This window comes from Hemitrygon akajei, chromosome 13 (genome assembly GCF_048418815.1).
Source record: "Hemitrygon akajei chromosome 13, sHemAka1.3, whole genome shotgun sequence".
In the NCBI taxonomy this organism is placed as follows: domain Eukaryota; kingdom Metazoa; phylum Chordata; class Chondrichthyes; order Myliobatiformes; family Dasyatidae; genus Hemitrygon; species Hemitrygon akajei.
This window is the reverse complement of record NC_133136.1, coordinates 58,018,988-58,030,179: the sequence shown is the minus strand read 5'-3', so window position 1 is coordinate 58,030,179 and position 11,192 is coordinate 58,018,988. Positions and strand designations below refer to the sequence as shown.

General features: G+C 36.8%; 1 protein-coding gene across 5 annotated transcripts in view; it reads right to left on the bottom strand.

Moving 5' to 3' along the window:
• Nucleotides 1–5,025: 5,025 nt before the first annotated feature.
• tec (tec protein tyrosine kinase) overlaps nt 5,026–11,192 on the bottom strand; it is a 149,744-nt gene continuing 143,577 nt past the window's right edge. For all 5 annotated transcript variants that reach the window (XM_073064702.1, XM_073064701.1, XM_073064700.1 and 2 more), the window contains 2 exons: nt 10,171–10,328; nt 5,026–6,355 (listed from right to left, as the gene is read on the bottom strand). In XM_073064702.1, the coding sequence (XP_072920803.1) occupies nt 6,284–6,355; nt 10,171–10,328 (230 nt within the window). In that variant the 3' untranslated portion in view covers nt 5,026–6,283. The remainder of the gene's footprint in view (nt 6,356–10,170; nt 10,329–11,192) is intronic.

Here is an 11,192-nt window from a genome sequence, read left to right as displayed (position 1 = left end):
ATTCTCTTCATCCTTCTACCTTCACCAACCACTCTCTTCTCCGGGAGCTTTCCCATACAACAGAGGAGATGCAACACCAACACATTTTGCCTCTGTACAAATAGTCTCAAAGATAGTGCTGGGAATCAAACCCTGATCTGTGATCACTGGTGCTAAAATAGCATTATGCTAGCTGCTAGACCTCCATGCTACCCTCACCCTCCTCCGCTAAAGTTACAGCAGATGTGCCAAAGCGTCCAAGTCAATTTGCATTCAGCTTTCTCAGTTTGGGTTACTGCATTGAAAAACACCTCCATTCTGTCCAACTTAGGGTTCCAGTCAAGTTCAAAGTAAATTTATTATCAAAGTGTGTGTATATATAAATAAATGTCATTATACAATCCTGAGATTCATGTTCTTGCAGGTGTACTCAATAAATCAATAAATGCAATAACTCCAATAGATGAAAGACCACACTAACAGGGCAGGCGACCAGCGTGCAAAGGACAACAAAATGTGCAAATACAAAAAGAAAATAATGATGATGATAATAATAATAATAAATAAGCAATAAATAGAGAACATGAGATGAAGAGTCCTTGAAAGTGAGTCTTTAGGTTGTTTGCTTAGTCCAGTGATTGTGCAAGTGAAGTTATCTGCTCTGGTTCATGAGCCTGATGGTTGAGGGATAATAACTGTTCCTGAACCTGGTGGTGAGTCCTAAGGCTCCTGTACTTTCTTCCTGATGGTAGCCATGAAAAGAGATCATGACCTGGGTGGTGGGTTCCCTGATATGATGGACACTACTTTCCTGTGACAATGCATCGCATTGATGTGCACATTTGTGTGTGTGCGGGGAGGGGGGGAGGAGGGTATTTGTATCCACTGCTTTTTGTAGGATTTTCCATTCAAAAGCATTGGTGTTCACATACACCATTGTGTATGTGTATCAATACACATTCACTGCATTGACAGGCAGTGATGCAGCCAGTCAATATACTCTCATCTATAGAATTTGTCAAATCAAAGTTTCAGATATCATGCTGAATCTTTTCAAACTTCTAAGGAAGTAGAGGTGCTGCTGTGCTTTCTTCGTAATTGCACTTACGTGCTGGGCCCAGAACAGGTCCACTGAAATGATAGTACTGAGGAATTTAAAACTGCTGCCCCTCTCCACCTCTCATCCCCTGATGATGACTCTCTTTTCCTCCTCCTAAAGTCAATAATCAGCTCCTTGGTCTTCCTGACATTGAGTAAGAGGTTGCTGTTGTGGCACCACTCATCCAGATTTTCAGTCTCTCTCCTATATGCTGACTTGTCACCACCTTTGATTCAGCTTACAACAGTGGTGTCATCAGCAAACTTAAATATAGAATTGGAGCTGTGTTTGACCACATAGACATAAGTGTAAAGCAAGAGGAGAAGGGGGCTAAGTACACAGCCTTGTGGTGCATCTGTGCTGATGGAGATTGTGGAGATGTTGTTGCCAATTCAAAATGACTGAGGTCTGCAAGTGAGGAAATCGAGCATCCAATGGATTATTCCACCTTAATTATTACTCCCATTCCCACTCTGACCTCTCCTGGATCTACATTGCTGGAACAATGCCCAATGGAATCTGAAGAAATAAATCGGACTTAATCTTCCACCGGAGCATGGTATAGCCAGTTGGACTTCGTTGTGAATTTAAGTTTCAGATTACTGTCCTTTCTTCTCTTTCTGTAGATATGCCTGCAAAGCCCTTGTTACTTTCGTAAGGACCCTATTGCAGACATTTACTCTGTTCTATTTCTTCTCCTGTCTGAAATATAAATTTCTTTTTCCACTTCAGCATGTTTGATGAAGAGGCTTTGATCTCAGCTTCTGACCTCCCCTTTCTCTCTATCAAACCTCTTCCAACTCTACAGTCCTCTGAGCACTTTTGAGTTCTTCATTCTCTGGCCTTTTGTAAATCCATACTCTTTCATCAGCTATTAAGGCCTGAATATTTGTAATTCCCTGAGTAACCTTGTTTGCACACTTTCTCCATGGTCCTTTTTTAAAACCCACACGTGAATGGACTGTTAGTTATCCTCTTGATTTTCCTTTGAAAATATTTTTGAGAAGTATTTTAGATAGATAGATGATAGATAGATACTTTATTCATCCCCATGGGGAAATTCAACTTTTTTCCAATGTCCCATACACTTGTTGTAGCATAACTAATTACATACAATACTTAACTCAGTAAAAAAAAATATTATATGCATCTAAATCACTATCTCAAAAAGCATTAATAATAGCTTTTAAAAAGTTCTTAAGTCCTGGCGGTAGAATTGTAAAGCCTAATGGCATTGGGGAGTATTGACCTCTTCATCCTGTCTGAGGAGCATTGCATCGATAGTAATCTGTCGCTGAAACTGCTTCTCTGTCTCTGGATGGTGCTATGTAGAGGATGTTCAGAGTTATCCATAATTGACCATAGCCTACTCAGCGCCCTTCGCTCAGCTACCGATGTTAAACTCTCCAGTACTTTGCCCACGACAGAGCCCGCCTTCCTTACCAGCTTATTAAGACGTGAGGCGTCCCTCTTCTTAATGCTTCCTCTCCAACATGCCACCACAAAGAAGAGGGCGCTCTCCACAACTGACCTATAGAACATCTTCAGCATCTCACTACAGACATTGAATGACGCCAACCTTCTAAGGAAGTACAGTCGACTCTGTGCCTTCCTGCACAAGGCATCTGTGTTGGCAGTCCAGTCTAGCTTCTCGTCTAACTGTACTCCCAGATACTTGTAGGTCTTAACCTGCTCCACACATTCTCCATTAATGATCACTGGCTCCATATGAGGCCTAGATCTCCTAAAGTCCACCACCATCTCCTTGGTCTTGGTGATATTGAGACGCAGGTAGTTTGAGTTGCACCATATCACAAAGTCCTGTATCAGTTTCCTATACTCCTCCTCCTGTCCATTCCTGACACACCCCACTATGGCCGTGTCATCAGCGAACTTTTGCACATGGCAGGACTCCGAGTTATATTGGAAGTCTGATGTGTACAGGGTGAACAGGACCGGAGAGAGTACGGTTCCCTGCGGCGCTCCTGTGCTGCTGACCACCGTGTCAGACCTACAGTCTCCCAACCGCACATACTGAGGTCTATCTGTCAAGTAGTCCACTATCCAATCCACCATGTGAGAGTCTACTCCCATCTCCATTAGTTTGTGCCTTAAGATCTTGGGCTGGATGGTGTTAAAGGCACTAGAGAAGTCATCCTGTTCTATGTTTTAAATACATGTTGTTATTTCTATTTAAGCAAACGCACTGTGTTCTTACATTCCTCATTGGAAGTTGCAATGCTCATAAGTAGTAAGAATGAAGATCAAGGAGAGACAAAAGAAGTTAGGTTATTTTTGTATATTCATATATAACTTACAACATAAAGACTGAGAATTACAATTGCCATCAATAATTGTTGGTGAAATTCCAGCTATTTGCTGACAGTAGCTTTTGGCACTTGATGTGAAGATGACTGATACTTGCTCAAATGTATTATAGGTAATTCTAACTGGAGTTCTGTTTGGAAATACATTTATTGATGCAATAAGTCTAAAATCGATTCACATGCTTCATGCTTTGTTCAAGGATAGTCTGTAGCCTTATGGATAGGGGAATCAAGGGATATGGGGACAAGGCAGGAACCGGGTATTGATAGTAGATGATCAGCCATGATCTCAGAATGGCGGTGCAGGCTCGAAGGGCCGAATGGTCTACTTCTGCACCTGTTGTCTATTGTAACGGATATTCAACACAACAGTTAGAGGATTTATATTTTAAGAATTGACTGTACCTTTTAAGCATTAGGGAAAATAGTAAACAAATGTTTATATAACATTTAAAATTATTATTAATGCTGTGAAATATCTTGTTGGAGTAAATACGCTGCTCAATGTCAGAAACTTGTTGCGCTAGATGGTGATTTCAAAATCATGGTTTCATATTTAAAAGCATTTATTTGTCAACATACAAGAGCAAAGATGAAAAATCTTAGCAAGTTTTCTGTTTACAATTTGTTGTTAAATATTTGAGTGTCATTAGCAGCATTAACAGCAGAAAATTAAAGTCTTTCAATTATTATAAAATTTAAATCACTAATTAGGAAAGTAAAAAATGATTGTTCATGACGCAGTAATTTTCTTAGCATGTAGACTTTCAATTACTGAAAAAGAAAGTTGAACTACATAAAAACAATTGTGTCACAAAATCACATCTCTGTAAGTGTTTAAGTTCTTAAAAGGTTAAATCTTTATTACATTACAAAAAATTATGATGTTTAATACAGTATTAACATGATTCTGAACTGAAAAATCTAAACTGAAATCATTCTCCTGCAATAAGATATTTCTAGTGTTGGAAATGTGCACATTTACTCTTTATTAATCAACAAATGACTATTTAGTAAATTTTATGGTAACAGTGCAATATACATATGTATATTGAAATATTCTAACTTTTCATTTAGTTATTTCCCAAAACTGAAAGTTTGCAGCCTTCAGCCGATACAAATGATAGTTCTCGACTATGATGTCCATGACAGTTTTGTAAGAACATATCAGATGATCCATTTCCAATGTTTCCCTTATCAGGAGGAAATAGTTATTTGCTTGCCTTGGCTGAATATGTACCTTTTACAGAAAGACCAAGCACACAAATGGAACTCTTTTTATTCCAATATCAACTTGCTCCAGCTACCTAACTGCCATTTTATGTTTTACAAATTGTTTTCTGAATCAGTGGAGCTATTTTATTTCAGATGCACAAATTCTGCTGTAAAATGGCATAAGTTCATGAAACTCATTTTACTGACCTAGAAAAAAATCTACTTGACTGCAACACATTCAACCTTGATATTCTTCTAACACAAAATGCTGGTAGAACACAGCAGGCCAAGCAGCATCTATAGGGAGAAGCGCTGTTGACGTTTCGGGCCGAGACCCTTTGTCAGGACTCAGGACTTCGTCCTGATGAAGGGTCTCGGCCCGAAACGTCGACAGCGCTTCTCCCTATAGATGCTGCCTGGCCTGCTGTGTTCCACCAGCATTTTGTGTGTGTTGTTTGAATTTCCAGCATCTGCAGATTTCCTCGTGTTTACTCTTGATATTCTTCTGCTTGCTTTGTACCAAAGAACTGGAATCCAAACTGCCCCTAATCTGAATTCCAGGTGTTGCTGGTATTTGTGACATCTAGGATGAACTTGCCTTGCTTAAATAAATGTGAAAGATAGTTCAATCAGTAAAGATGATTAGATTACAATGTGCTGATTCATGTCATGAATTAAAATATTCTCAAACACCACTGAATGTTTGACTGATGTACTTAGGTCAGATAGTCAATACTTTCAGTCAACTAAATTTTCCATCAAAAAGTCCATCACAACCAGTTATGTAAAAAAATTCCCAAGGTGTTGAGGAATGTTGACATATCTGAAACTAGATTAATTTTTTCATGCAAATAGATCAATATTACTCTTTTCCATAGATGCTGCCCGGCCTGCTGAGTTCCTCCAGCATTTTGTGAGTGTTGCTTGGATTTCCAGCATCTACAGATTTTCTCTTGTTTGCAATATTATTTCCTACTGTTATTTACAGTTATATTGCCACTTCTATGGAAAGATAATATGGATTCAATTTTTCAATAGTTACTTTCACATCAGTAATTGCATGAGTACTACTTCCATAGTACAAAAACACAAAACTTCAACATGAATGGGAAAGATTATGCAAGTTTTCAGTAATTCAGCAGGATTGGGTGGCATAATGCTGCAGATTTATGCTATTGCACATAGAATATTCAACTCAGGCAGAGGCAGTAAAGAATTAAAGTTCATAAAATTTGTTCAACAATTATTTTTGATATTTTAATTATATGTATAGTGTCAAGAACAGTAGGATGTGGATTAAAAGTTGCTCTTATGATTTGGAATTGTTAATAAAAAAAAGTACTCAAAAAATCAGAATTCAGGATCAGGTTCAACAAAAGGTATCGGTATTGCACTCTAGGTGGAATCCGCTGAGATTTTATCACAGAAAATGGATCTATTACTCAATAAGTATGTACCCTTATGGCTAATATTGCATATGCCTCATAATCATGCTTTAACAGATGGTTTCTTGTTTCTAATCACCATAAGAAGTCTTAGATCTACACAAAGCATTCCACTGATTGTTTGAACTTTTGACAAACATCAAAAATAACTTGTCATAATCCAATAATGAATTTGCAGATTTTTGACGTAATTCCAAAAGAGCAATCTGAAAGTCTATTTAATAGTCAGGTTCCATCACTTCATTAATCATCAGTAGCAAATCTGAAAAACATGGTCTTCCCTCAGCTTTCTAGAAAGAAAAATAAAGGGACATTAGCATTTTTATTGAAAATTAGTTAATTAAAATTAGATTTATTCAGAAACAGCTCTAACAAAATTTATTTCCTCCATAGTTCTGGAACTCCATTTTAATAGAGCTTTTGCAAAATAGGATGTACAATAAGACAAATTTTGCAGTATAAATACAATCAACCTTAGATTTTATGTTCTTAATTACTAAATAAAGCCTTAGCCTTGATCTACTTTTTCAGTCTAAATCTTTGAGAATTTCAAAACCATACTCATTTTACTCCAAACCTCATGACACTTTCTCTGCAATTGCTATGTTCTTACCACATAAGTTAAGAATTACACTGAGTTTTTTAAAGTATATATTTGCTTGTAGAAGTAGATGCCATTAGTAAAAGCAAAATTTATTGTCCTTCACAAATAATCCCTAGGAGGTAACAGTAAACTACATTGATGAGTTTAAATTTGCACAAGAGACCAGCGTGGCCAAATATGTCATATTTTCTTCCCTGAGGATCATTTGTGCAGGTGAGTTTTAATGACAGCTCAGAAGCTTCAATACAGATGCCAGCTTTCTACTACAGGATAACATTTAAATCTGCAAACCACCTCATACTCCTGGCTCTCAACCAAACAATTTTAATGCCAGCTTCATTGTGATCAGATTCATTATCCAAAACTTCTTCCCAGCTCTATCCCAATCATAGCTAGAGAGAATTCAATAGTGGCTTATCTTTCCAACCTATTGCCTTCAATAATGGCTCTAAACAGGAAGAAGTGCAAGAGACTAGACTTTTAAAAATGGATCTAATTTTGGCATTCCCTCACCTACATGCTTCTCCTTGGTGACTATCATTGTTCTTGGAGTCAGTTTCTAATGAGGTTAGTGATGTGGCCAGTGATGAACTGCCCCAACTTCACTGTTCTGGGACCATACTCCCAAATTCTCCCACAAGCCACTCCAATATTTTGTTCTGCACGTATTCTTTTACATTAAACCTAAAACCTTTCAGCATCCAAGTTGTTAAGTCACCCTTCCTTATCCTCCCATTTGTGAATGAGTGTCCAGATTAGTCTCATTAGACCTGTACGAAGCATCTTGGAACATTTTTTTCCACATTAAATGTTATATAAATACAGCCATACTTATTCAAAAGCAAAGGGCAATTCAAATGAATCAGCAAAATCAGATAAATCCAACATGACAGAAAATGGACAGTTCTTCACAAAATTTGAAGTCACTAGCATTTATATATTTTGAATGAAACTAACACAAAGTCACTTTACAGACATAAAGTATACACAATATATATAGGCTATCGTATGTATTTATATTTACTGTGTTTTTTTATTATTCTGTTCTTTGTGTTTTTTGGGCTGCATCGGATCCAGAATAATAATTATTTTGTTCTTTACACCTGTGTACTGGAAATGATATTAAACAATCTTGAATCATGAATTAATTTCCTTTGAAGTGCTGTGCTATATTTGACGTAATGTGGATTCCAGTAATTTGGGACAATATATCAGTACATTTTGGCCCAATTAAACAGCTGTCTCAATTAGCCAAATTTCATGGAAATAGTTTAAAAGTTATAAAAAAGACAAATCACAGTTTAACCGAGGAACAAATTATGTATTTAAATGAACTACAGAACAAATTAGAACACTACCACCACCACTACTACTACTACAGTACTATAAAACTGTGTATTAATTATTAATTAATAATAATATGGATGAATTTATCCAGTGGATACTGCGGTGTTCTTTCAATTGACTGTAAATGAACAAAATCAGCACAGACACCTAGTGCAAATAATGGACAGACTTCATACAATGCTTTTGACAATTGAATCCACCAAATCTTCATTGGCATTGTAACATTCAGGATGATTGTTGATATCTTTAAGTTCTCTGTAGTCCCTAACTTGCTGAAGTGATGAAATTGTTTCATTTTTCATTCCTGGCTGTTTATGGCATCTCTAAGTCTGGATGCTTGAAACCACAGTGAGCGAAGCAGTTCTGAATTGCTTTACTGCTTATTTCTCATCAACTATCAGTAATAAAAGTCACTGCTTTTTGAATACAAATGCATACAACTGACTATTTAAAAACTCTAAGCACAATGTAGTGTCCAACAGCCACACAAATACATGCAACTGTCACTAGTTAGAAACTGTTTGGCAAGTCTCCTGTCCAATTAAGCAGCATAGTGTCCCAAATAAATGAAGCGAATTCCGGCTATCTTATTGATTAGTTATCCCAAATAAATGGCTGCTCTGATTAACCTGTTAATCTGAATCCACTGTTTCCTTGGAAAATAATAAGTTCTTCTCTGTGCGACAGGAGAACACACATCATAATACAATAGTCTCAGATTTATTACTTCGAACATTATTATTGTATATTATTGCACATTGGTAAATTATTGGTATACTATTATTCTGTATTTTAATTAATATTATTATCAAATTTATTATTATTGCTAAGTGTGTTTTTAAATGTGCTGCTGTAATGAAATAATTTCCCACTCAGGACCAATAAAGTACTTATTATTATTAATAAGAGTTAGCAATTTCAGATCAATCATGGAATTGACATATTTGTCTCATTTTTATAGTAGACTTTGGACATAGTGTGATCATCATTCTTTACACTGATCACTACATTCAGTGACCTCTTTCCTAAGTACACCTGTATGCCTGTTTATTAATGCAAATATCTAATCAGTCAATCATGTACATCAGTCACTCATTGCATAAACGTACACAGACATGGTTAAGAGGTTCAACTGTTGTTCAGACCAAACATCAGAAATGGGAAGAAATGTGATCTAATGACTTGGACTATGAAACGATTATTGGTGGTTTGTGTAATCTCAGAAACTGCTGATCTGCTGGGATTTTCACGCACAGCAGTCTCTAGAGTTTACAGAGAATGGTGTGAAAAACAAAAAAAAAATTATCCACTGAGTGGCAGTTCTGTTGGTGAAAATGCCTTGTTAGAGGTCAGAGGAGTATGGTCAGACTGGTTCAAGCTGACAGAAAGGCAACAGTAACTCAAATAACCATGTGTTACAACAGTGGAGGGCTGAAGGTCATCTCTGAATGCACAATACGTTGAATCTTTAAGTAAATGGGCTGCAACAGCATGACCATACACTCAGAGGTCACTTTATTAGGTCAGGAGAAACTTATAAAGTGTGCACTGAATGTCATTTGCAGGAGAAATTTCACATCAAGTTATTCTCAGAGCAGAATTAACACTAGATTCAAAAATTTCAAAATGCTCCTGAGAGATTTTCTTCTTCTATTCTTCTAAAAGCATCATTGAAAACTCCACAGAACTTTTGTTACATGAATGGAGAATTTTTTGGGTCAGTGGAGTATTTTTGCTCTCACTTGAAGTGGTGCTCAGTATGCACTGCATCAGGGCCTGAATAAATCAATGCTTCAGAAATCCACCACTGCTGTGGAAGATATTCCTGGTATGCTGTCTTGATCTGAGTCATAATTAAGAAAGCCAGATTCAGGATGCAGGCCAAACACACAAATCTCTTGAACACTAAACAAAACTAGAAACTTTGTCAAAGATTATATCCCCTAATAACACCTTCTTGAATAATTCTCCTGTGAAGCACCTTAGGATGTGTTGGTATATTAATTTTGCGACACATGTTTAATGCAATCTTCTAATAAGGACAAGAATTATTCACCACTGAATTTAAAAAAACATGGGTAATTTGGTGAGTAATTTCAAAATATTGTAAACATATTCAATTGAAGAAGCAAAAGAAAATGGAACATCACCAACCTCATGCCAACATTGATTCATGATCTCGTAAACAGGTTTCGATGCTTGTTTTGGTCGATATAATCGAAAGCCAGATGAAATGAATTCAACTACCTCTGCATTTGTTTTAGTTTCAAATGGCATTTTTCCGTCATTATAAACTTCCCACATCAGAACACCTGCAAATTAAAATTTTTAAAATGTATTTTTAATTTCCCAAGGCCGACTTAACTTCATATCAAATTATCTATATGTCATTACAAAGAAATCAGAATGAATTATTCTGTCAATGTCTACCCTTTTGACTGTGTTATCAAATTGGCTAGATAGATATGTTCTGATTCATATTGCATGTAATATGATCCAATATTACATATATCTGTTGGAAGAAGTACGTGAACCTCTGGGGCAATGCCTTCTACAAAAGCTATTGGAGTCATGTGTTCCAATCAATGAGATGAGATTGGAGGTGCGAGTTGTAGAAGTACCCTACCCTAGAAAAAAGACAGATCAAGTCAAGTTCCTGACAGAGCCTGCTCTTCTCAAGAAAGATCTGTTTATGTGCACCGTACCTCAATCAAAACAACTTTTAGAGGACCTTAGAAGAAGAATTGTAGAGATGCATGAAGCTGGAAAAGGCGACAAAAGCATTTCTAAAGATCTGACTGTTCATCTGTCCACAGTAAGAGAGATCATCTACAAATGGAGGAAACTCAGTACTGTTACTACTCTCACTAGGAGTGAGCATCCTGCAAAGATCACACCAAGAACACAACGTGCAATGCTGAAGAAGGTGAAAAAGAACCCAAGGGTAACATCAAAAGGCCTGAAGAAGTCTCTAGAACTTGCTAAAGTCTCTGTTCATGTGTTCACTATAAGAAAGGACACAATGAAGGAACCCACTGCTCTCCAAAAGAAACATTGCTGCACAACTCAAGTGTGCAAAAGACCACCTGGATATTTTACAACTTCTCTGCGACAATATTCTGTGGACAGACGAGATAAAAATAGAACTTATTGGCAGAAATGCATATTGCTATGTT